Source organism: Crocodylus siamensis, chromosome 11, assembly GCF_052110815.1.
Source record: "Crocodylus siamensis isolate JL-2025a chromosome 11, ASM5211081v1, whole genome shotgun sequence".
In the NCBI taxonomy this organism is placed as follows: Eukaryota; Metazoa; Chordata; order Crocodylia; family Crocodylidae; genus Crocodylus; species Crocodylus siamensis.
Window position 1 is genome coordinate 20,875,079 of NC_143405.1, and position 26,720 is coordinate 20,901,798.

General features: G+C 45.5%; 1 protein-coding gene across 1 annotated transcript in view; it reads left to right on the plus strand.

The window, feature by feature from the left end:
- The window catches only part of DNAH1 (dynein axonemal heavy chain 1), a 152,774-nt gene that overhangs the window by 35,752 nt on the left and 90,302 nt on the right, over positions 1 to 26,720 (plus strand). The window contains exons 18-31 of the mRNA XM_090022620.1: positions 208 to 363; positions 1,719 to 1,917; positions 4,932 to 5,185; positions 5,589 to 5,801; positions 10,350 to 10,514; positions 11,506 to 11,627; positions 13,224 to 13,329; positions 14,354 to 14,533; positions 16,228 to 16,368; positions 17,098 to 17,261; positions 17,885 to 17,998; positions 19,825 to 20,013; positions 23,196 to 23,301; positions 24,475 to 24,588. Coding sequence (XP_089878746.1) covers positions 208 to 363; positions 1,719 to 1,917; positions 4,932 to 5,185; positions 5,589 to 5,801; positions 10,350 to 10,514; positions 11,506 to 11,627; positions 13,224 to 13,329; positions 14,354 to 14,533; positions 16,228 to 16,368; positions 17,098 to 17,261; positions 17,885 to 17,998; positions 19,825 to 20,013; positions 23,196 to 23,301; positions 24,475 to 24,588 — 2,223 coding nt within the window. The remainder of the gene's footprint in view (positions 1 to 207; positions 364 to 1,718; positions 1,918 to 4,931; positions 5,186 to 5,588; positions 5,802 to 10,349; positions 10,515 to 11,505; positions 11,628 to 13,223; positions 13,330 to 14,353; positions 14,534 to 16,227; positions 16,369 to 17,097; positions 17,262 to 17,884; positions 17,999 to 19,824; positions 20,014 to 23,195; positions 23,302 to 24,474; positions 24,589 to 26,720) is intronic.

Below are 26,720 nucleotides of genomic sequence, written 5' to 3' on the forward strand. Positions count from 1 at the left end.
TCTCTAATTTTGGTGATTTTGTGTGAATGATAGTACTGCTCAGCAGACAGCAATTTGGATTGATTGTTCCAAATCTAGATAGCTGTCTCTATTGATTGCTGGAGGAAAAGGCAGCCAATCTCTACATTTGTTCTTTCTGCTTCCTTACTGCTTTCTTCTACTGAACCTGTGGTCCAAATATTGTATTTGCTTTCCTGCCCCCAACAGCTACTTGTGGCTGGATTTTCAATTCATGTGGACATTACCCGAGCTCATGAGATAGCAAATGAAGCAAGAAGGGTGAAGAAGCAGTTGAAGGAGTCTCAAGAGATGGCACTGCTCTACAACAATAGGGAGAGGATTTTTGGGATGCCAGTTACTAATGTAAGTGTCAGATCATATCTTCCATTGCATCGGGCCCTGTGCAGACAACAGGGCCCTAGGTTCTTAATGGGTCCTTTGAATGCTACTGCAATGTAAATAACTACCTTTTAGCTAATAGCATTCCAGACGTGACATTAAATAACTTCTTTACTTCTCTACCATGTTGGCTCATTTATCCAGCCTGTGGTGACTAGAGAGACTCTGTGATTCAATATGATGGCTTCTAGCACTTTTTCATGGTGTAGAAGAGCTTGGAAAGCTAGCTGGGTTTTTTGAGTATTTATACCTATTCTGTGGTAGAGCTCCACTTATCCATGCTCATGGATCAGGAGCTTCCTGGATCATAAAGTTGGGAAAGCCTATGAAGCAGCTATAGGAGCGTTATTGAACAGCTATACAGACATGAATGACTGTGATTATTTACACATAAGATGGTGATTTATGATTATTCCTTCAGGAAAATGGTTTTTGAGGTTGGATGGCAGAGGAAGGTCTAAAGAAATTGTTGGTTTAATCATAAAGACTGTGATTCTAGATATTCATGAGTTGTGCCCAGCCACATTTGCTTTGTTTTCTTTATGCTTGTTGGACAGGATCGTTGTATGTAAACATTGTTTATATGTTAACTTTTGATAGCTTAGTGCATATTTTTTTCTCTCTACTCTAAGGACCCAAGTTTCAACTGTGGATGCAGCAGGTATGTCCTTAAAGTGCATATAGATCCATTGCATCCACACACAAAAATATCTCATGTTACTTATGCAAATGAACATTGGCAAAGGCAAAGTGGGTGACTGCTCACTGAGCTAACCATTTGCATGCATTGTTATGGGCTTTGGCAGGTGCAACTGGAATGCCTGTGTCTTGGTCAGCATGCCTGATGCTTCTTCCTTGGAAAAGTTGTCACTAAATGAAAAGGAGATAAATTAAGTTCTGATTTTAACTTGGACTGATATGTAAATGGAGCTGTGCCCATATGTGTGTCAAGACTGAATTTGTCCCAGAAAGTCTCCATTGTTCTGTGTTCTTTTTTTATCTGAAAGCTAATTAGTTAGGGCTAAATTGTGTCCTGAGAGGTACAAAGACTATTCTTCCTTGCATCCCCTGATGTCAAGTCACATCAGAGCTAGCAGCTTGGAATTCATGTTCTGCTTCCTTATCCTTCTGCTCTGGCCAGTGGTGTAGAAGAGAGTCTAATACATTGCCCTAAAAGACATGCATCCCCCTTGCTTGCTTGGGTATGCCAAGAAGGATTGAGCTCTTTTTCAGGGACAGTGTGTTTTGGTAACATGCAAGCCATTGTTCAGAGAACCATATGTCAAGTTCTGATTAATGCTTTTTTCCCCTTCGTGAAGTATGATAAACTGTCCAGGATGGTTAAGGACTTCCAGCCGTATTGGGATCTGTGGACTACAGCATCAGACTGGATACGCTGGTCTGAGAGCTGGATGAATGACCCTCTCTCTGCAATTGAAGCTGAACAGCTAGAGAAGAGTGTCAATGAATCCTTCAAGACAATGCACAAGTGTGTGAAGCAGTTCAAGGATGTACCAGGTAGCTACAAAGTCTGGGACGGAATATGTTTATGCTCACTGAAACGCATGAAAATGGTAATTATGAAAACCTCATGGCTGTGGTTTATCAGTTTTTGCAGGACTGTCTAACTTCTCAGTGGCCAGGGGTTGTATGCCCCACAAGTTGTACTAGTGGGGGCCGCACTAGTGGGGGTTATGGGCTCCAGGGCTGGACACCACATCTCCTTCCCTGCTGCACATTGTGCTTGGGCACATCCCCCCCTCTGCACCATGCCCAGGTGCCCACCCAGTCCCCACTGCACTGTGTACCTGGGCACCCTCCTCCCTGCTGCAATGCACACTTAAACATAAGTGGAGGAAGGAAAAAAAATTGCGGGGGAGCTGAGCGTGTGTGCCTCCCCCCATGGGAAAGTGTGTGGAGTGAGGGGAGTGGGCTGGGCAGCAAGACACGTGGCACTGCAGCACTTTCAAAGGAGTGGCGGCAAGGCACGGAGGCGAGAAGAGCACAGCTCACAGCTGCGGCCCACCTTTGCTCCATGGGAAGATTGGGGGGGGCCAAGTGCCCACCTCCCCTTTGGGTTCCTGGCGCTACACCTCTGCAGAAGCCACTGGGCTCCAATTGTCCCATGACCTGGCCTGACTGGGGCCTGATTCACCATGAATGGAGCCCTCGCTGGGCCAGGTCGAGAGGCGGTCAGAGCCCAGCGGCTCATCTGGGGGTGTGGTGCAGGGTAGCTGGGAGGTGGGTGGAACTCCACCTCCGCCCTCCCCTTGGTTTCCCACAGTGCACACAGTGGTGGGAGCCACCTGTCCACACCCCTGGACTAGCTGCTGGTCTCCAATTGTCCCACAACCTGGCCTGGCTGGGGCCCCATTCATGGTAAATGGGGCCCAATGGGGCCCCGGCCAGGCTGTGTCATGGGACAATCCCCATAGTGCAGCAGGGAGTGGGGCAGAGGCCAGGGTGAATGATTTGCCCTGCCCCTACCCGACTCTTTCCTGCACTGTGGGGGTCTCAATCTGCCCTCCCACTCTCCTCCCCAAGGCCAGGGTGATCAAGAAAGATTAAAAGAAACTTATCTACCTTCATGTAGCTGGGTCGGCTGTGGTGCTGTCTGTGAGAGCAGGGTATCAGAGTGAGCCTGCCCCTCCCCCCCTGCTGCAGCAACCCATGGCCAGGCTGCCCTAAGGCTACGTTTGCTGCTACCCTGTTTGTGGGGGGCTGAGCCCTGTTAGCACTCCTCTTCCGCCCCTATGCAGCTAGGCACTCCACATCACCCTAAAGTCCCTGGCTGTGGGCTCTTTTGGTGCATTGTGGCTCTCAGGAACCCAGGGCCTCAGGCTCCTGCAGGGCCCCAGCACTGTGTGTTGCTGTGTGCTGCACTACCTCACCCATGGTTGGGGAGGAGAAGGGGACGTCAGAGAGAAAAAGGGAGGGCCCAGAGACCTTCTGCAGCTGGAACAGTGGGGAAGCAGTGGGCAGGAGCCTGGGGACTGCAGTTTAACCCCTTGTGGGCTGTGTGAGGCCCGGAGTTATTGCATACATGGGCTATGAGCAATTTTGCATCTAGAAACATTTTTCATGCAACTTTTTTCCATTGAAAAATAGTACTTCCTGGAAGCATCCCAGTTTTGGTGGCATTTCTGCCAGGTGGGTTTTTCCAGTCACCATGTTGATGAAGCGCCCCAGAACATCCAGGTCCCTGGCATGTGGGAGATAAGTTCAGGTCACTGTTCTACCTGATTCTCATATTTCAAACAAATGTTGAGCTTTGGAGTCAGCCTCTCCTGCTACAGTTGTTCAACTTTGCATAAGTGAGAGACTGGTTCTATAAACCAGTGAGTGGTATGGCGCTGGCTTCGGACTTGGAGAATGCAGATTAAAGTCTCTTCAAACCAGGTGATGAAGAGACTTGAGTCTGAGTCTCCTGTGCCACAGCCTAATGTCTATTCTGAGCTAGTTTCCTCTCTCTCCCAAGCAGGGTTTCACAAAATATTTTAAAAGTGTTTGTTTTTAATCTGAATCTAAACAAAAAAACATTTCCAAGCCTCCATTTTGTGTGTGTGAGAGAGAGAAGGATTTTTTTCTAGCCACTAATGTGAAGTGAGTTTGGATGGTCACTTACAGCTCTGCAAATTTATTTGAAACTGATTCTAAGATATCCCAAGTAGAAACAAAAAGAGATTTGCATGTGTAGGTAACCTTCCCCATGGCCTATTGTAGGACTTTCAAAGCTCTGCTAATCTTCAGAGATAATTCTAATACCATCTTCCAGATGGTTTAGACTGAATTATATTCTGCAGTGGGAGATTTTTTATTCATCCTTTTTAACCTGAGCTCTTTCTTTAAACAATGCAGTGAATCAGCCCCAATGGAGGAGGTGGTGAGTAGATGTATGCGTGAGTGTGAATCATTATGATAAGTAAAAATGATAAGAATACCTGCTTGAATAGTAGAATCTGATCTTTTCATTGCAATTCTCCTGCTATTGCAAATCTGCTATGACCCTGAGTCTGCCAGCCCGTGTATGATGTATAGGAAGCATAAGATTGTTATACATCCAGAACAAGTATCACTAAAAGCCACTAAAGTTAAATTAAAGTTAAGCAATGTAGTGCAATTAAAGTTTAAGCACTAAATATCATCAGCATACTGATTGAGAGTAAGTCTCATGCCCCTTGTAGGCTCTCTTCCTCACTGTGAGGGGTGCAAGCTATATAAAGGCAAGGTGTGGATAGGAAATAGCAAGCTGGTGGGGCATGGTTTTAAAGACGACCCTCATGCAAATGTAGCTATGGCCTTCGCTGTTAGGCTTCACTTTTGTATGAGGCAGAGTAACACTGTGGCCATCAACAACACCTACATTAATGTTTGGTTGGGTGCTCCAGTGTTACCTTTCCAGCTGATTAGGTTTTGTCTTGTGCCTACGTGTGCAGTTGCCATGCAATATCTAACCCTATTGGGGCAGCATCTTCCATCCCTCATCTCATTGCTATTACTGATGTTATCACCTTTCTTCTTACTCCCTAAAGCGTGCCAGGATGTGGCTGTAGAAATCCGGGGCAGGATTGAGGAATTCAGACCGTATATCCCTCTGATTCAGGGCCTGCGCAACCCTGGCATGCGTAATCGTCACTGGGAGATGCTTTCAGAGGAGATCAAAATCAGTATCAAGCCTAAGGCCAATCTGACATTTGCTCGCTGCTTGGAGATGAAGTTGCTGGACCATATTGAAAGCATTGCTAAAATAGCAGAGGTTGCTGGCAAGGAGTACGCCATTGAGAATGTGAGGAGGGCACTAATGACACTTTCCTTTCTGTGTCAGAGTTCATACCCTAAAGTTCTCTTTAGATGAATGTTTTTCATTCCCAGTAGGCAATATCCCAATTATAAAAGCCATAATTATTAATAGGCACTGTGATGACCATCTCTGTGCCATTGGGCAAGGAACAAAACTGCTCTTTCTCCCATTAGAGTGGTCCCTTTATGGTACTGATGACATGGGAAGGAGGAGGAAATTTATACCATAGCTAAATGTTTTGTGCATTACATAGATGGTTTTAGTTCTTGGTGTGGAAGCTTGCAGAAGAAGTAATTTTTTTAAAGGAAGGCATTTAGGAAACATGTCAGTAAAGGGAAACTTCACACAATTAAGATCTAAAATTAAATTGTTTGTTCCCATTTCCCAGGCACTGGATAAAATGGAGAATGAATGGGTCTCCATTACGTTTAATGTGCTACCTTATAAAAATACAGACACCTTTATTCTGAAGAGTCCTGACGAAGCTTCTCAGCTCCTTGATGATCACATTGTTATGACTCAAAGTATGTCTTTTTCACCATACAAGAAACCCTTTGAGGACAGGATGAACACCTGGGAAAACAAACTGAAGATGACACAGGTACAGATTTTCCCCCAGCTCTTTTTTAATTAAGGGTGGGATCAGAGCTGTTCTGTTTGACTAAAACAGAAAGAATGTGCTGGTGCAACCGGAACTCTTGATGATACGCAGATGTTCAGAAGACATATGTCTTCAAGGAATCAAAGGGCTATCAGAGCTGTTGTACAGTGTTAATGGAACAACCTCAGGGGCTGATCCTGTACACATGTGGAGTGAAATCTCAGCTCTGTTGCAGACAATGGCAGCCTTTCTCTTGACTTCTGTGGGGTGCAGATTCTACCTCAGTTGTAATACTTCTCATTATGAGTAATTCTATTGCACTCCATAGTAGATAGTAGGGCTGTGCAAAACACATTGTTTCATTTCAATGTCCGTTTTGCCATTTTGAAGTGACAGCGTTTTGTTGCTTCATTTCAAAGCAGTCCTGTTTTGTTTAATCAAAACTGTTTCGCCGTTTCAACTCATTTTGACATTTCGCCCGTAGGCTATAATGGGGAATCCATGAAAATGCCTAAAATGTTGTCATTTGTTGCCTGATTCGGATGCAAATTACAGGAATGGTAGCCCCTTCTGAGGGCTTGAAACCTTCCAAGTTTCAAGGAGGTAGGTGCAGAGGTTTCTTGGAAACTGCACCTCAAAGTCTTGAAAGCAAAATTTGCCGGCAGCCTCCTGTCATCCAGCATGTAGATCTGGGGGCTTGTACCCCTAGGAAGGCTGTGGGGCTGTGCCGGCCGGACTCCTCCTGGAGTGTGGGCCCCCGGACCTGTACCGGATGACAGGAAGCTGCCACTGCCATTTGGGACCGGCGCTGGGCACCCAGCCCCAGGCACAAGTGGCAGCCTCCTGTCATCCGGGCACAGATCCGGGGGCCCGCACCCCCGGGAGAGCTGTGGGGCAGTGCTAGACTCCCCCTAAGCGTGCGAGCCTCCAGCTCTGCAACAGATGACAGGAGGCTGCTGCTGCTGCCTGGGACCAGCGCTGCATGCAGTGCCCACCCAGCGCCGGGTTCCATGAAGCTCAGCCCGGTGGTGGAAGGCAGAGCATGGCCCCAGCTCTACCCACCTCTTGCCATCCAGCTGTGCTCTGATCATCTCTTCCAGCCCCATGGCGGTGGGAGGCGGGCAGAGCTGGTGCTACGCTCCGATCAGCTCCACCAGCCCCACACAGTGCAGCCTGGTGGCAGAAGGCAGGCAGAGCTGGTGCTACACTCTGCCTCTCATTGCCAGGCTAAGCTCCATGGGGCTGGCAGAGCCGATCGTATTGCAGCCGGGAGGCAGGCAGAGCCGGCGTTGTGCTCCGATAGGCCCTGCCAGCCCCACAGAGTGTAGCCTGGCGGTGGGAGGCAGGGAGAACTAGGGCTGCACTCCATGCTGAGCTGAGGTACATAGGGCTGCGGAGCCGCTAGGAGTGCAGCCCTGGCTCTCCCCTGCCTCCCACCACTGCGCTGCTTCGAAATTCTAAATGTTTCAGAAGTTTCTAAATGTTTCAAGTGCCCTCGTTTCGCTTCAAAGCTGTTTCGATGCTTTTTGTTTTGTTTTGATTTTGCTGTTTCGAGCTCAAAATGCATCAAAACAGCTCCAAAATGAAACACTCTGAAATTTCACACAGCCCTAGTTGATAGCGCTATATCTGGTGGCATTTGAAGGGCCAGGCTAGTAACACTGCACATTAAGGGCTCCATCTTGCAAGGTGCTGAGGATTCATAGCTAGAGATAATGTCCTACTTAAAAAAGCAAGTGCTTAGCTTAATTAGCTTGGGTATAGTTTTTTTTTGTTTTTGTTTTTAATTCAGTGCAGTTACTCACATGCTTAGTTAGGCCCATGTATAAATGTTTTGCTGAATCAGGGCCAGAATGCTTGATGCCTAATCAAGATTGAACCCTCAAAGAAAAAAATATATTAAGCTGTAGATAAGGGCAGAGAAATATTTTTGAGAGTGCTACTCTTTGCAGCGTGCTTCTAAGCATGACACCACTGTTGTCTATTGCTCATCATTTACTCTTTTTTATTTGTTGGGAGTTTACCTGCCCTTGTGTGATTGAGGAAGGGGCTGTCAAGCCCATTATACTTGACCAGGAAGATTCATAGATGTAGCCTTAGACTCTCAGGAAGCAGGTGATTTGGGAGTCTGCCTGTTTATTGTGTGTCAGCTGTGATGCTATGCAAGTTTTGTCCCTGACTTTTCTTCCTGTGTTTTGTCATTTATTTCTGTTATTAAAAGCACAGGATTCTAGAGAGTGGTGATGCAGACTTTTCTGCCTGGGAAGAAAATCTCTCCAATGAATTTTGTCTGTGCCTAATGTAACAGAAACAGCCCCTGAAATCTGAGGATATAGGAATATGGTTTTATGGGCTTTAATTTCTCTAGATTGATCAATTTAGTTATTCCCAGATGTCCTCACTACGGTTTCATAGTTAGTAGGGTCGGAAGGGACCTGAGCAGATCATCAAGTCCAACTCCCTGCCATGGCAGGAAAGAGTACTGGGGTCAAACGACCCCAGCAAGGTAATTGTCAAGCCTTGTCTTAAAGACCCCCAGGGTAGGGGCCAACACCACTTTGCTTGGGAATTGGTTCCAGATCCTAGACGCCCTGACAGTAAAGTAGCGCCTTCTGATGTCTAATCTGAATTTACCCTCTGCCAGCTTGTGACCATTATTTCTAGTCACTCCTGGCGGTGCTCAGGGGAACAGGGATTCCCCCATTGCCTGCTGGTCCCCTCTGACTAGTTTGTAACAGGCCACTAGATCCCCCTCAGCCTTCTCTTGTGGAGGCTGAATAGGTTTAGGTCCCGTAGCCTTTCCTCGTAGGGCCCGCTCTGCTGCCCCCTGATCATGTGAGTGGCCCTCCTCTGGACCCTCTCCATGCTGTCCACATCCCTTTTGAAGTGTGGCGCCCAGAACTGGACGCAGTAATCCAGCTGCGGCCTGACCAGTGCCGCATAGAGGGGGAGGATCACCTCCTTGGACCTGCTCGAGATGCATCTGTGGATGCATGACAAGGTGCGGTTGGCCTTCCTAACTGCCTCCCCACACTGCTGGCCCATGCTCACCTTGGCATCAATGATGACTTCAAGATCCTTTCCTACCTCTGCACTGCTGAGAAGGGAGTTCCCCAGCCTGTAGGTATGGTGCCGGTTCTTCCTCCCCAGGTGCAGCACCTTGCACTTGTCTGTGTAGAATTCCATCCTATTCTCATCCGCCCACCCCTGTAACCTGTCTAGGTCCGATTGTAGCCTATTCCTTCCTTCTAATGTGCCCACATCCCCCCACATCTTAGTGTCATCATCAGATTTGAACAGGGTGCTTTTTACCCCCTCGTCCAAGTCACTGATGAAGATGTTGAACAGTGTGGGCCCGAGGACCGAGCCCTGCAGAACCCCACTGCCCACATCCCTCCAGGTCAAAAATGACCCATCCACCACCACTCTCTGGGTGCGGCCCTCCAGCCAGTTGGTGACCCATTTGACTGTGTGGGTATCAACACCACATTCCTCCAGTTTTTTAATGAGAATGGGGTGAGAGACAGTATCACCTATTCAGGACTGATTACATGTAATCTGTTGTCTTCCCCTTGTTTCCTGTGCCTCCAGTCAGGTGAAAAGCCCCAGTCTGATTTCAGGAACAGCGTCATGGAGTATGTATTTAAGAGTTCTGCCTTTTCATGGGCACTGACTGTGGCCTGCCCCCGAGTATTCAGTAGGGGTCCCAAAGTGGATCCTGACATTTTTTCTTGCTCCCTATGTATGTGTAGAAGGACTTTTTGTTGTCTTTTATGTCAGTTGCGATCTTGCTTTCCAAACTAGCTGCTAGCTACGCCACCAGCAGATTGGGGCAGGGGGCTGGGACCTGCCCCTCCCCTGGAGCTCTTTCTAAGCCCTGTGCCCCTGGATGGGGAGCTAGGGTCAGGAATTCCCTGTTGCTGGGGCAGTGGGACATTGTCCCTGCCCTGGGAGCAGGCAGTGCCTCCCTGGACCCAGGAGACAAGTGTCTCCTGGCCCAGTGTGCCCTGCCAGCCCCTAGGCTAGCATGAGGGCGAACCTGGAGCTCTCCCCAGTGATAGCAGGGGCCCATTGCAGGGCTGCAGGGAACTGGGTGCAAATCTTCTCCCTAATCCCTAAATACCTGCCTGAAAACCCTTACTGCAGCTTAGTTTACACCAGAGTAAATCTAGGCTGGTGTAAATGCATGTGTAGACATGTTTAGTAACAATAGCTCTTAAGTGCTTGATCTTACACATTAAGTCAGTGGGATTTTTAACTTTTACTTAGATGGGAAAAGGGTGGGACCAATGTGCAGATGTGAACTGTGCCCATCCATCCTAGCTGGTGTTGATTATTGAGCCAGTCAATGATAGTTACTGTTTAATATTTTTAAATACAGTAGTAATTACCCAGAGCCCATGGTTGTATTTTTTAGTGTTAGGGGTAGAGTTTCAATAGGTGTTTGCCTGTATCTCTAGTCACAGCTCAGTTGTGCATAATTTAAATATTTTAGCCAATGTGCTTATGTAACAGACCTCTTGGCTCAATGACCTGCCTTCCTATCAGGATGTCCTGGAGGAGTGGTTGACATGCCAACGCTCCTGGCTATACCTGGAGCCCATCTTTAGCTCAGAGGACATCAATAGACAACTGCCTGTAGAAAGCAAACGCTACCAAACCATGAATAGGGCCTGGAGGACAATCATGAAGAATGCAAATGAAAACCCAAAGGTGGGTGCTTATGTGGCCTGGCTGTATGTTAAGATTGTGGTACATACTTGTATATGGCATGCACATATCTATGTCAGAGGGTTGGTCTAGTACGTCATCTGAAGATGAATTGTAACTGAATATTTTTTTCTTTTGGATTTGTTGTCCCGCTGCTTAGATTGTAAATTCTTCAGGGCAGGGACTGGCCTAGTTCAGCCCAAAAGAAAACAGGTGCAGCCATGACGGTTTCCCTAGAGTTATGTCAACTTTCACCAAGGCAGAGTTTGACTCTTGTTTTTCATACAAGCCTTGAAGACACCATAGACATGCACAGCACTGTGTAAAATAATAATGCATTGCTTTTGAAATGCTCTGTTTTCATGAGATGTTTCTAAATGATGCAGAGTCACTAGCCATAGCTCTAATGCTTCTTCAACACACCCTGCCATGGTGAGCTACAGAAATTTGCCCTGGAGATTTCTCAAATCACATCCAGAAATGTGCAGACCCACAACTTGTGATCTGCTTTGGCCTTTACCCATAAAATATCTCCAGATTTGACCCATAAACTATTTCTGTCAAGTGGTTTTGCAGCCTGGCCTGGTCTGGCATGGCTGTCATCCCTCTAACTTGCCCCTTAGTGCCTGATTCCTACTTTCACTCTTTCCTTTCTCTGTGCCACTGCTTCTTTAGCCCTATTCCCTGGTGCTGGCATTGCTGCTCTGCACTCTTCTGCTCCCTGGCCTTCTTCGCCACAGCAGCTCTCTCAGTATTTGTATTCTGTATTTGAACATTGATCATCACAATTTGGTATTTGGAGGAATTCAAGATAGTAATTTTTGTGACCTTCCTAAATGTTACTCCACCAGGTATGCAAGGTAAGATGAAACTGTTTTTGTAAATGAGATTTTTAGCTCTCACCATTCACCTCTCCTTTCAATTAGTTTGTTTTCCCTGCCATGATGTACCTTGTGTACTTGATGCTTTTTGTTTGTGTCCATGTCATTTTCAGGTTATTTCCCTCTGCCCTGAACCCAGACTTCTGGAGAACCTGAGGAAATGTAATAAATTACTGGACCTTGTGCAGAAAGGCCTGAGTGAATACCTGGAGACCAAGAGAGGAGCTTTCCCCAGGTAATCCCACTGGATACCAGGTCCCACTGGATTACACTTCCTGGAACTGTAGGTGTGACATAGAAGATTAGTTTAGTTACATTTGTCAGGAGCCAGTGTATTTTTCGTTTCTATCAGTAGGATAAGACTGTGAAATTGTTGTGAACTTACAGATCTCAGGAAAGGTCCTCCTTATAATGCTGAGTCTTGATGGAGAGAACAACAGAGAGAAAGTAGGGCCAGCTGTGTGAATGTTTCATGGCACAGGATTCAAGCACAAGGCAATCTGCACCTTTGGCATCTAGAAAAGGCATGAGGAAAGAGAAATGAAGTAAAATGAAACAGCTTGGATCTTGAGCTCTTTAGGCATAGTATGTACTCCTGTACAAAATAGGTAGGGACCACTGTAATTCAGGCTTCAGGGGATTTCAGGTGAAAGCCTGAAATTTAGTTGTTTCCCTCAAAGCTCTGGAAAATAGCTATTTGGCTGGAAATAGCCTAAAACTGTGGGAGAGGGAGGGTGGGGAAAAGTGTTAAAAAAAACATACCCAAAACAACTTACCTGAAGCATGGAGAAGAAAGGCAGTAGAGCCCTGGAAACTAGGCCTGTGTGAAGCTGCTAGTAGTCACTTCGGATTCAGTTGATTCAGGGGACAGTGATTTGATTTGGTTTGGTGATTTGAATCACTGTCAGGAGATGGGCCTGGCCTGGCTGATTCAGACATTCGGCAGCAGATGAATCCCTGAATCAGATTCAGCTGAATTGATATGAGGCAGTGATTCAAAACTGATGGGGCTCAGTCAGTCAGGTTGTTCGATTCCCCACTTTGGTGGGGAGTTTAAAAGCCCTGCCCAGAGCAGAACAGGCAAGTTTCCCCTGCTCTAGGAGCTATGAACATAGGCATGCTGGGTCCCTGCTCCTACCACCTGGCATGGGATACAGGGTAACCCAGCTGCAGGGGCTTCCCTCTCCCCAGCATGGCTCTCCCAAGGCCTGCTTTGGTTTGCTGCAATGTGGGAGCAGAAGGGAATTTCCCCCTTCCCTTCTCTGTTTTTCTCTGTGCAGAATTCTAAGTGGTGAGCCTTACCTAAAAGTAGTTGTTTAATAAGTCATGAGCTTTGCTTTCTTAAAACAGCTGAAGAACAGCCAGTATGCTGCTGTTCAATGGTAATCAGCTCCATGGCAGGCTCCCTCAGCCAGTCAGAGGTGTGGGAGAGACTGCCCTGAAAAACGCCTGAAATTGTCTCCTACAAGCCTGCAGGAGCCCACTTGCCCCCTACTGGAGTCCGAATTACAGTGGTAAAATAGGTGCAAAATACTACTGTTCTGATCAGGTGTCATTCACACCCACACTGCCATGGTATAAGTGACATCTTCAGGGTAACTGCAACAGAGAACAAGACATGGCTAGTTTATCTTTAACTGAACTACAGTTTCTGCAGCAATGCAAATAATCCCTGGAGACCAGCAGCACACCCTGAAGAATCCTTTTAGCCAAAAACCATTTCTCTCACAATAAATAGTAGTGCCATGAACTGTCAAGTGCCAGCATCAAAACATTAGCAAAAAGCAAAATGAGCTGCTTGTTATTCTGTCTCCCACATATTTATTTTCAGGTTCTACTTCCTTTCGGATGATGAGCTACTAGAGATACTATCTCAGACAAAGGACCCCACTGCCGTGCAGCCTCACCTCCGCAAGTGCTTTGAGAACATTGCACGGGTAGGTAAAAGAAACCATTTCTTCTGTGTCTAGCAGGCAGCAGGTCTTATGGTTGGGACTTATGTGTCATGGGAACCTAGAGATGTTCCTAATACAGGGGGAACATTCATATTTTGCTGTGTGGAAATGAATCTCTTGTTAATCAAGACACTTATGGGGAGGTGGAATTGGGCAGGATGCAAGCCCAGCTGCTTTTGGAAGCCAACATCAAGTTTCTTCAGAGACATCACCATGTGGTACAAATAAAGGTGACTTGATTTGTGTCCTTTCCTGTACTGCATTGAGTAAGTGGGTGGTTGGTGCCTGGCTAGAATGGGTGTCATACTGCTCCCAGTTTCCAAATATCATTACAGCACATCTACATTCTCGGTGGAGAAGTATCCACATTAACACCACCAGAGCTGCTAGCCTTAAAGACAGCCTTAAGGGAAACCAAGAACTAAATGGGCCATAGATACTGAGGCACTCCTTTGCTGATTTAACTGATGTATTATTAAACTTCAGTCTTATCTTATCAGTCTTGTACCTCATATCATCACTGAATTCACACATCAAGGAACAAATCGTACAATTATTAGCTTGGAAATAAGGAAATTTAATTAGCCCATTGGCATCAATAGACGTACCTTGACTTTACTAGTTTTTGAATCAGGGTATCACACTTTTATTTTTAAAACAGAAAACTCAAACCTCAGGGGGGATTATTTTGATGAACAAAATTGAAGGTAAAGAGGTTTTACAGATTCCTAGACACATAGTGAAGATTTTTCATTCTATATGTAATTTGATTCACCTGAGTCAAGTTGTGCTACGGATGAACTCGAATCCCTTGCTGTTAGGTATTCTTCTACTTCATGGAAAGACATGTTAATTTTGCATTTTGATGATTTGTGGTATGCCAAATCCATAACTAATGTAAATTGGTGTACTAATTTACTAATGTAAATTCCTCTCCAGGGAATGCAGGGAGAGATATATAAGAGGCATGCTCCACTAATGTTTCATGCTTTGCTTTCTCCATTAGTTGCTGTTCCAGGAGGACCTACAGATCACTCACATGTACTCTGCAGAAGGGGAAGAAGTGAAGCTTTTTTCCCCCATTTATCCCACGGGCAATGTGGAGGACTGGTTGCTAGAAGTTGAGAAATCCATGAAGGCCAGTGTGCGGGACAACATTGAGAGATCGATTGGGATTTATCCACATGTGAGATTCCTTCATCTTATTCTGTTCTTCTCCTTTTCACCTTGCTGCCTACTGAAGACATGTAGGTTTATGGGGAAGATTGTAACTACAGCTGTTCACCCACCTAGAAGTGGTTATGGGTAACAGTGTGCTCCAGTAGATTTTTCATATCCTACTGTTTTAAAATATAGCCTTAGATCCTGGTACATGATTCTGTTACTATACCTCACTTTCCAGTTTGCTGCTGCTTTAGGGTAGGTCTCCCCCTTTTGGTTGCTTCTCCAGCTTATAGGTCAGTCAGTCATACTACACAAAGAAGTGATGGTAGTAGTAAAAGCACAGCTTAATCCCAGAAGTCAGTGGAGGTAAAATCAGGGTGAGTCTTTTGTAAAATCTATGCAAGTAGAAAATCTGGATTACAGTTTGGAGGTCATTTGGAAGAAAGGATGACATACGGTAAGACATATTCAAGGAGTGTGAAACAGGAACTAGCTGTGGGGGGGAAGCTGCCTTGGGACTCCACAAGAAGCAGCTTTATTCAATCACCATCTTCTGAGAGGACCCCCTGAAGTCAGCTCTGGTGTGCCTTGACAAGGGGCAGACCTCTAGCTTTGAGATCTGGCTCTTCTCAGTCCCTGGTTATTCCGTGATCTGTATCACCCCCACTTCCCTCAACCCCTTTCTGATCAGTTCCTGAAAAGGGGGGTGTTCTTGTTCTTTAATGAGGAGGGGTATCGGAGTGCTGATGTCCCAAACAGCACAGCAGACTATTGTGTCACTCCAGTTCCCTCTGTCCTTCCATGGCCTCCACAGTGTTCTCCCTTGGACTATTCTTTTCTCTCTATTCTGGTCTCCCTGCGACCTTCTCTCTGTCCTGCCTGGGATTACCCTTTCTCCACTCTCTCGCTCTCTCAGAGCCTCACTCATTCTCCACCAACTCCAGGCATCCACACTTGCAACAATACAGTATTAACTTGGGTACAACACTCACCCAATACAGTGAAACAGAAGGTCAGGCAGAACCAATCAGGGAGCAGTCTCTGGCCCCTGCTACTAAGCCCACACTGCCATCTCCCTCTGGGGTAAAATGGCATCTAGGTGTTTTGTTTATAAAAACTATGATAAAGCAAAGCTTCCTCACACCGAACCCCCCTAAAGTGTTCCCCATCAGAACTGCAGCCTAGACCTCAGCCCACTTAACCTCTTTCATCACAGGGCAAACACTTGTTCTGTTTGGCTTCACTAGATTCCCGTTTCAGTTGCATGTTGCAATTTTCCATACAAGTTCTTACTTTGTATTGCCAATTGATCTGTCAGCACTGACAGCATCCACTGTCTGGATATGTGACACTTAAGGGAAGTTTCATCAGGGCAACTGGAGAAAATAGAGGAGTATGGCTAAACAGAAATAAGTATATCTAATGTGGAATTTGGATTAGAGATGCACCATATAGACTAACTGGATCAGAGATACATACATTTTTACTCTCAAGAATTTATGTATCTCTGATTCATATAGTCTGAAGTCAAGCAGAAGGCAGGGTAGAGATGCATCTTATAGACTAATACAGCTAACTTGATTACCTCTTTGTGATGTGAGCGTGGAACTGGATTGTTGCTGGCTACAGAGCAGAGATAACAAGGTTGGGGGCTGTACAATGAAGATCTTTCATTTCTAATTAGCATGTAATGTGCCTTGTATTATTTTCTTAAAGACGCCACGCCCTACCTGGGTTTTGCAATGGCCTGGTCAGGTGACCATCGCTGGCTGTCAGACATTCTGGACAAAGGAAGTGTCCGAGGCCCTGGAAGCTGGGGATTTGTCCACTAGGCTGTTTCCACAGCTGAGTGCTCAGGTAGGAAAGATGACTGAGTACAGGCAAAGTTTAGATTTCCCTGCACTAAGGTCTGTTCTTATAAAAAATCCTTCTACTTAAAAAATCAGCCAAAAGCCAAAACCTGAGCTATTGATGCAGCTGCATCCTGATAAATGTGTCAAAGTTAGACCAGCAGTTTTGAACAGGCTTGATACTGGTGTGGGAAAGGACTACATTCAAAGGTAGGGGGGGAAATAGCAAGCACATCTTGGATTGCAGTGTCGTTGCCATCTTACCTTAAGTACCCTATGTAATAAGATGTTACCAGTGGTCTTCTCCAAGAATTTGGTCATGCCCTAGCACAGCATGATGGGTGCTAGGTGTAATTCTTCATAACAATGATAACAGACCCTCTACATCTCATTCTAAATCACAGTTCATGATCTCAAATGAAAGCTAACACTTCCTGTCATCTATTGCTTCATGGTCTTTTATGTATTTATCCTTACAACACCCATGCACGGGATGCAAATGGGGAGCTGGGGTATAGAGAAACTAAAACTTTTGTCCAGAGTTGCACAGGTTGTCAGTGGCAGAGTAGGAAATTCAGAGTGGGTCTTCAGTGGCCCAGGCTGGTGCCCAAACCATTGGAACATCCTCCCATTCCTTCTCTTTCCCTCTATCAGTATATTGTAATTAAAGACTAGGAACCAACATGCAAATTTTTTACTGTGCCTGATTCTGATTACCTTTACTTGCCTTGCACAGCTGAGTGATCTGGTAGCCCTTGTGCGAGGAAAGCTGTCTAAGATGCAGCGAGCAGTGCTGTCAGCTCTCATTGTGATCGAAGTCCATGCCAAGGATGTTGCAGCTAAGCTGATTGAAGAGAATGTGATGAGTGTGAATGATTTTGAGTGGATCTCCCAGCTCAGGTAAAGAAAATTAATCATAAATATGGTTTGGATTCACTGGCCGCTATCCATTATCATTACTGATTAGCAGTGTTAGTGATGAGATGTTGTCAGTGTCAGTGACAAGGAGTGTATTTGGTTAATATATCTATGTAGTTGCTTGTCTGCATCATATTATTTAAGGCTTGTAAAGCCAAGTGTTTTGAACATTGTGAAGAGGAGTGTTATAATCTATTGTGTTGTTCTGATTGTCGGGACTGTAACATGATTGATGTTTGTCGTCTGAAGACAGTCATCAAGATAGAGCTAAGTTTTGAGCACTTGTTTGAATTTTACTGAGAACTCTGTAACCCTCACTACTAGAAGTTATGCCCAAGGAGGAGACATAATGCATGATGCTATCACCAAACATTGGTCCAGTGTGAGTCCCAGACATTGCACAGTTTTTCCTGCTTATAATTTTTTTCACTGAACTCAGTAAGGTTAGAATTTTTCTTCAGCTCTTTCTGACTCATTCCTGAGGTGATGCATGGACCTTAGGAGCCTGGAGTGGTATGAAAAAGATTGTAGCCTTTTTATTTATCTCTTTTGTACCTCTGCCAGTACTTGTTCATCTTTAAGATCCCATTTTCACTCACCATTAGATACTACTGGACAAGGGGTGACCTGTACATCCGAGCAGTGAATGCTGAATTTATCTATGGCTATGAGTATCTGGGAAACAGTGGTCGTCTGGTGATCACACCCCTGACTGACAGGTAAAAAGATTTTGTTCTTTGAATAATAACTAGCTTTGTACAATTGTCTGGCTCTTTCATTTGGGAATCTTAAAACAAAGACATAACTCTGCCAGCCTTACTCAGATAAATAGTATTTCATTACACAAGTAATTCTCAGACTATTTATATAGTAAAGCACTACTCAAGATGGGGAATGAGGTAAATGAGGGGCCCTTTGTGATACACGTTCTAAAAGATTTCTAGCAATTTGTGTCCCCACCAACCAGATAAACTATATCTAGTGAACTGCTCTGAGGCATATAAGCTGTCTGTCTCAGTAACAAAGGGACTGTCCTATTCCTGGTGATTGATTGCGCACCATTAGATGAGTAAACCAATACCTTGGAAGATGAATGTTTCATAGAAACAGTAATAATGCTTAGCTCTCAGAGGAACCATCTTCCTTAGCTGGAATGAATTTGCAGCAGGATGCATATAAATGTAATAGGGGAACTTAAGACTGGAAGGAACCACCTGAGCCACTAACATGCAGCCCCTGGCAGTTACCAGCAAGCACTTAGTAGCTGTCAAGTCCAGAAGGGCCCATGAGAATGTCTGCTGTTCCCCATTCACATACTATAGCCTTAAAGACCCCCCAACACCATGCAACAAACTAGGATCTTTAACACAAAAAACCTGAAGGTCTTAAGAACTACAACCTGATATGCAAGAGAGCATTAGAGACTAGGCCTGTGTAAAGTGGCTAGTATTAACTTTGGTTTCAGATTCGGCCAATTTGGGGGACAGTGGTTCGATTCGGTGATTCAAATCACTGTCCTGGATCGATTTTTGAGTGAATCTGATTTGGAGATTCAGCTACAGCTCAACTGGGCAAATCTCTGAATTGGCTCCATCCCCCGCCCGCTCTCCCAGCCCCATCAATGGCTGCCTCGCCCAGCCCCAGCTCCCAGCTCTTTGAAAAAAAAAGCCTGGCATTCACCGGCTGCTGCCAGACAGGGGTGTGGGGCGATCCCCACTACCCCACACTGTGTGAGGGGCTCTGTCACGAGCACCCATCCTCCACCCACTCTCGCAGCCCCAGCTCCTGGATCTTTAAAAAAAAAAAAAAAAAGACCCCCCCACTCACCAGCTTCTGCCACGTGGGGGGGCAATCCCTGCTGCCTCCCACTGCTCTATGCTGTGTGGGGGGCACTGCCCCTAGCCCCCAGAAGCCCTGAGGCTTCTGCAGTAGCCAGAGTCTGGGTCTTTTAAAATTTTTTTTTTAAAGAGCGGGGCTGGGTGGGGCAGCCATAGGGGGCTGGGATAGTGAGTAGGGGTCAGGGGGCACTCAGGGGGGCTGGAGGAACACGCAGGGGATGGGGCCTGGCAGGGGTTCCCCCATGGTTCCTTCCCCCCCTCCTCCAGCCTCCCCTTCCCTGCCCCCTACTTACCAGCACAGAGTCCAGGTCCAGCTCCCTGCACCAGTGAGTGGGGACTGCCTGAATCTCCAAAGCTCTCTGAATGTTTTCCAAATCGATTCAGAGAGCTTCAAATCTATTTAGACCTTTTAATTGGTCTCCTGATTTGATTCGGATTCGGATATTCAGCTGCCAAATTGAATCAAATCTCCGAATCGAATCAGCACCCGAAGCTTCACACAGCCCTAGTAGAGACCAAGTATTATTTGAAGTCCCTGTGCACTGTGTTGAATAAGTAAGCCTCTTTGACTATGATTGGCTGGATTTTCAGTGGTCATATTTTCTCCCATTCAAATAAAGCAAGTCACTCTGAGTACTATAATGGGATCTATAATCTTTAAATCTGAGTAGAGGTATTTCTAACTGGTGTTTTATTCATTGCTGTAGATGTTACCTGACACTGACAGGAGCCCTGCACCTAAAATTTGGAGGAGCCCCTGCAGGACCAGCTGGAACAGGCAAAACTGAAACAACTAAAGATCTGGGGAAAGCCCTGGCCATCCAGACAGTAGTGTTTAACTGCTCTGACCAGCTTGACTTCATGGCTATGGGAAAGTTCTTTAAGGGATTAGCCAGGTGCAAACACTATAAATATCATTTTTATAAATATGTTACTATATTTATACAAAATAATTATAAATGATGGACAAATTGCCAGGTGTGAATAGCTAGGAATAGGTGAGGATGTTGATGGTGACAGGGAATAGCTAGGAGCCCTGGTCCAGCAGTCTCGGGAATGGCAGGTCTCTCTCTGTAGCATTTTGACTGGATAGGTATTTTGTGGTTCCAGAACAAGTGAAGGATGGAAGTGATGTAAAATGCCCATCGGAAGGAAATAAAGGACATTAGTTATACCAATATAAGGGAACAGCTGAATTCTTGCAAAACAAGATTAAAATGTTTTCCACCAGTTTTCATTTGGAGCTGTTGGCAAATGATACCAGCTTGAATGTTCATGTGTTCCATCCTTTTCATAGTATTTTATATATTAGGCTGGGGTTCCATCTACAAGCCTGTTAATCTTAAAAGGGGAAAATCTGCTGACCAAGATTGTGTAGTTAGGAGAGATTGTCTTAACCCCTGATGGAGCCTTTTTAAAATACCCGGTTTTTGTCTATGTACCAAATAGTGGTAATCACATTATTCCTTTCACTTTTTCATCCAATGAATTCTGATAAAGTTTTGGCAGTTTTTTTGCATGTAGGTTTAATTTGTTCTTTGAACAAATCTAATGGTGAAAACACCTTTCTCATACACAGATGTTTTCTCCTGCACGCTGTGGGCCTGGATCTTATTCCACCTCGGGAATTTTTACATGTGCAAGTGCCACAGTACTGGGTACTTTGAAAAATGAGCGGTGCTGCAACGTTTGCAGTTGTATAAGTGATGAAATGCACGTCAGCATAAAGAAAATTGGTAGCAGTGCCTTTTTGAACTAAAACACCTCGGAGGTGCTTTAGTTCAAAAGTGCACTGCTGCCATTTTCTCCACGCTGACGTGCATTTCACAGCTTTTACACCTCCACGCAGCGCAGCACAGTACACATCAGTGTGCGTGTGGAGCAGACTCAATTAACTGAGTCTGCTCAGAAGCAGTAGATCTCCGGTGCATTGCCGAATAAAAAGGTATGCGTATAAATACCCTAGGTGTCAAAGTAGACTTAGGTGCCTAAGTGTGATTCTAATCTACATTGTTTGAGTCCCTGAAAAGCAATTACTGCCAAAGGAAGTTGGGGCCCTCTCCTCCTTGCTGCAGTTTTGTAATTCAGTCTTAAGGATAAGATAATAGTAGAGGTGCACCTATACATCAATCTGATATCAGATCAGTGCTGATATAAAAAAAAAATTGACTGTAATAGAAAATGGCTTTTTTTGCCTGATGTGGCTGATTTAATGTGGCTGATAAATGCCCTATGCATGCGTTCAGCTGCAGCACGTAGGCGATGAGGAGCACAGCCCGGCAGCGTGGAGAGCTGCATCCAGCTGGTAAGTCTGTTGTGGTGGAAGGGGAGGGGGAGGGAAGGGATGTAGGGGGCAGATCAAGGCCTCCACAGTGAGGAAGGGAGTAGGGCTGGGGAAGGGGCTGGGGCAAGCACTGCCCAGCAGCAGAGTGGGACACCGGATGGTGCCATGGCTCATCTATGGGGCATGGCGGGGGTCAACTCCTGCTGCTGCACACACCCCAGGGTGGGGCATGTGCCACCTGGATCTGCACGGGATGGGGCAGACTGCTGCTGCAGGATAGGGCTAGGGCTGCGCTGGGCTCATCCTGGCAGGGGTTGAGCTGGGCTGTGCTCAGGGTGGGGGGGTGGAGGCACTGGGAGCAGGGGTTTGGGGGGGTTACAGTGAATTTTGGGGTGCCTGCAGTCCCCCTGGTAGTTCCTCTCCCAGCGTTGCTGCTGCCTGCTGCAAGTGCAGCCCAGCCCAGCCCCTGCTGGGAAGAGCCTGGCGCAGCCCACCTTGCCCTGCACAGATCTGGGGGCACATGCCCTCCATACCCTCCCAGGGTGCGTGCAGTGGTGGGAGCTGCCCCTCCTCCCCATGCCCCTCAGACAAGCCATGGCTCCGTCCTGTGCCCTGCCTTACCCCAGCTGGACAGTGCCTGCCCCAGCCCCACTTCCTCCGTCACTGCGGGGGGCCTCCTGTGCTCCTTCCCTTCCCCCTCCCCTTCCACCACAACAGACTTACCAGCTGCTTTTAAAGCTGCCGGGGTGCGTATCAGAAATCGGATTGGTATCAACCAATATGCCTCAAAAATCAGCTATTGTTATAGGCCCAAAAAATCTTTATCAGTGGACCCCTAGATAATAGTGTGTTAGAAAATAAGTGCATTAATGGATTTTCAGGACTTAAACAGGGTGGAATAGAATTGTACGTAGGCACTTAAATCTACTTAGCTACCTAATAGGTGGAATAGAATCTAGCTCTATATCATGTTATATAAGCTGTGCCCACATTTTGGGTACAGAATAAAATGTTATACAGGCAGTCCTCGACTTACAACGTTTCGAGTTACAATGTTTTGCACTTACAACATTTATAAATTGACACCCTGTTTCAACTTTACAACACCAGTTTCAACTTAAGACGCTTGATCCAATGCAATGCCATGCCAGTGAACAAGTTCGCTGTGTCACTCATTTCCCTGGAGAACATTTGTCCAAACTTCCTTGGACGCTTTCTTTAAGAAAGCAGACAAGACTCCAGAAAAACCTGCAGCCAAGATTCCTGAGAAGACTGCAGTCAAGAACCCTTCAAAAAGTCCAGCAGAGTCACCTCAAAGAAGTCCTTCTAAATCAATATGATTGCTATTTACAATATAAATATATTAATGTAGCTATATTACTGATGTATAAATGACCCGAATACAAAATTCTGGGTTATTTTTGGTGAAAATAGGGTATCAGGCCTCGGTTCAGGAACCAATCCCCCATTTATAACATTGTTTCTTATGAGAAAATTGGTTCTGAGTTGCAACGTTTCTACTTAAGACACGGTTTTCAGGAAATAATTGTGTCATAAGCCTGAGGACTGCCTATACTGACATCCCTTTCAAACTCAACTCTGCGTTGTGCTGTTTTTATTAGGCTGCTTGCGCTATTATCTCCCCCATTGTGAGAATGCTGAGAACTATTAGATTCATTTCTTGTTTCTTTCATAGTGCCATCACCATAACACAGATGCTTAAGTCCAGTTGAACTGCTAGTTTGTGAGTTTCTGTGTCCCTCACGCTGCTCTCATTTTCCCTTCCTTGTTTAGCTCTGGAGCATGGGCTTGCTTTGATGAATTTAACCGCATTGATATTGAAGTGCTGTCTGTAGTTGCTCAACAGATCACGACCATTCAGAAGGCCCAGCAGCAAAGGGTGAGTCAAGGATATGAGCAAATAAAGAGATGGGTTATCTAGACACTGATAGTGTCCTAACTCTTGGTGTGCCTGTAGTACAATCCAAACCTCCTGTTGCAACTTTCATAGATGTAGCCACACTATCTTCAAATTGGCTAGCTTAGGTACGAACAGGACTATAATTGCAACAGCCAAAAGTGTGGGGTAGCCAACTGATTACTGACCCATGTCCTGGTGGATTTTGAAGCCTCTTCTCCACTCTCAGTTGTTGCAGATTATGCTTAAACTTGAGCTATCTAATTTAATACTCATTCAGATATGTTTGTAAGCTGCAGCCACATTTCTGGTTATAGTGTGGCCATAACCTTTTTCCTGTACTTTTTTCCACTATTTGATTCTAATCCTAGACACTTGCTGATAGACAAAAATACCGTTATGCCTGTTTTCTTGCACAGTGATATGTAAAGTAAAATGTACCATTGTGACTAAGCAGAAACCAGGATTATTGCTTGATTGCTTATATATAACAGAGGGAATTATCTTTGAACCTTGAGGTATTCACAAAATCGTGTGTGTGAGAGCACATGCATACACATGTGCGTCATGCTTACTAGACGTTGGTGCTAGCTCCTGACAGAGACATAGCTGTCAGTTATTCTAACAGCCAGTCTCTGTTTTGCTCCTGTAGGGATTGATAAAGGTTAAGTCCTGAAGCTCCTTGACTTTGGCTTACCATCAGAAACTTGCTTTCAGTGAGTTCTGCTGTACTTCTTTATCCACCATCTGAAATCACCACCCACAAGTGTTCTTAAAAGGGATTTAGGTTTCTTTTCTTGCCTTATCTTACACAAATTAATTCAGTCCCCAATTCACATACTGAATAAATCTGAAGGTGTCTGTTTACAGCTGGAGGGTTAGAAGCCTCTTTGTGATCAAAAGAAATATCGTAAATGATCAGTAAATCCATGTAAGAACCTGCTTTCTTAAAGGTAGGAGAAGTCCCGTTTGTAAGCCTGCATTCCTGGATGGAAGCCAGATCTTGTCATCCATATCAGTGGGGTGACCTGTCACTGTCCAATTTAAAATCAGAGGAGAAGGGCTTTTTCCCCCTATGGGATACTGATTCTGCCACCTGCTCATTTGACTCTAGAGAACTTATCTTTGTCATTTTAGAATGGTCATGTTTTCTAGGTGGACCGTTTCATGTTTGAAGGAACTGAGATCCCACTGGTCCCATCCTGTGCAGTTTTCATCACCATGAACCCTGGATATGCTGGACGCACTGAATTACCTGATAATCTAAAAGTAAGTAAACTTCATTAGATATTAGGGATGACTTCACTAACATAAAGCGGAAGTGGTCAGTGGTCAGTATCCTACCTTTGGTTATTGGAAACCTGGGTTCAAGTTCCTGCTGTACCACAGACTTCCTTATAAGTCATTTATAATAGTACTGCCTTATCTCGCAGGGGTGCTGAAAGGGTGATTATGAGGTGTTCAAATATGGACCTGTGTCTTTAATGTAGGGACCGAAGATATCTAGAAATATCATTGTTAATGAAAAACCAGTACTCTGTACCACCTGTCCCCACCTCATGTAGTTGGACTTAGTTGTCCATCTGGGATTGTGGTAAGTCACAGATGTTAAACACAGAGATTTAACGCCTTAGGAGACCTTATATTAACAGGGAAAGCCTGTGACTGTTGTTGATGTCAGTTCCTTATGGGCCAGTACCTTTTACACCACTGCTCTGCCAGTGTGTATATGTCATGATACATGCATGACATTAACACTGGTGTTAACTGGTCTTTCCAGCTCCACCCTGCAATACCATGACATAGCAGCCATGAGAACTGAGCCACTCTCTGGGACTGGTCTGTTTTTTGCTGGGATATGGCTTGAAAAATACATGGGGATGCTCGAGATGCAATAAGAAAAATGCCATGTAGACATGAATGTCCAGGCCTGGGCTTCCAAAGTGCCATATGATTCTGGGGAGCCAGAAACCTGAATGCACTGAGTGCCTGTGCCATGGAAGTTTGGGTAGTTAGGTAGAGTATCTCAAGGTGGGCTCCCAAAAAACCGAGGTACCTGAAATCTCTTGGTCCATCACAGCTAGCTTCTTTGGATACCATAAACCTGCTCTAAGCTGACCTTGGACTGGCTGGCTGGTTGTAGGGTACGCTCACAGTACAGATACTTCAAAAATACTTTCCTTTCACATCTATAGTTAGTGCATTTGAGCTGATGTTATTGGGAGTACCTGTCCTGAAACTCCATTAATGCCATTTTATGCCGTGCTTATTCGGAAGAGAATGACACTTGTTAGAATTAACTTTAGCTGTTAAAGCTATGGATTGTGCCAAATTTGAGTCTAGATTCACTGAATAAATAAATAATTTCCTCTCTTCTGTACGGCCTGATGCCCAATAGGGATTTACCCCAAGAGAGAGCAGACAGTTTTGCAGCTGCTGCTTTACTTTAGGATTTCCATGTGCAGATGGAGGACAGATGTCATTGGTGGTTGGAAATCCACAGGAGCCTACTCTGTGCAGACTGCTGGGCGAACTGAAATTATCATGTTCTTTGGCTTTCCTGGCCATAGATTTCATAGACATTAGGGCTGAAAGGGACCTTGCAAGATTGTCTGGTCCAGTCCCCTCCCCAGAGGGCAGGAAGTCAGCTGGGGTCAGATGACCCCAGCAAGGTAATTATCCAAACACTTCTTGAAGATGTCTAGGGTAGGTGCTTGCACCACTTCTGGGAGAAGTCTATTTCAGAATCTAGAGACTCAGACTGTAAAGAAGTTCTTCCTTATGTCCAGTCTAAAATGTTCTTCCAGCAGTTTGAGACCATTGCACCTTGTTTTTCTTAGGGGAGCCCTGGTGAACAGACATTCTCCCAGATCTTGTTGTACACATCTGATATATTTATAGGCTGTCAACAAGTCCACACTGAGCCTACGCTTTTCCAAGCTGAAGAGTCCTGTGCTTCTCAGCCTTTCCTCATAAGGCCTGCTTTCTTGACTTCTGATCATGCACGTGGCTCTCCTCTGGACTTTTTCAAGTTTCTCCACATCCTTTTTAAAATGTGGGGCCCAAAATTGGATGCAGTGCTCCAGCTGTGGCCTCACCAAGGCTGAATAAAGCAGAAGAATGACATCTTGGATTTTGTTTGAGATGCATGCAAACCAAGGTTTTATTTACTTTGCTGGCTGCAGTCTCTCACTGGTTGTTCATATTCATCTTGTGGTCAGTCATGACCCCCAAATCCCTTTTGGACATAGTGCTAGAGAGTGAAGCACTGCCAAGCCTATAGGTATGATATGGGTTTTTTCTTCCTAGGTGGAACACCTTGCATTTCTCTATGTTGAAAGTTATCAGGTTTATATCTGCCCACTTTGTAGCCTATCCAGGTCAGGCTGTATCCCCAGCAT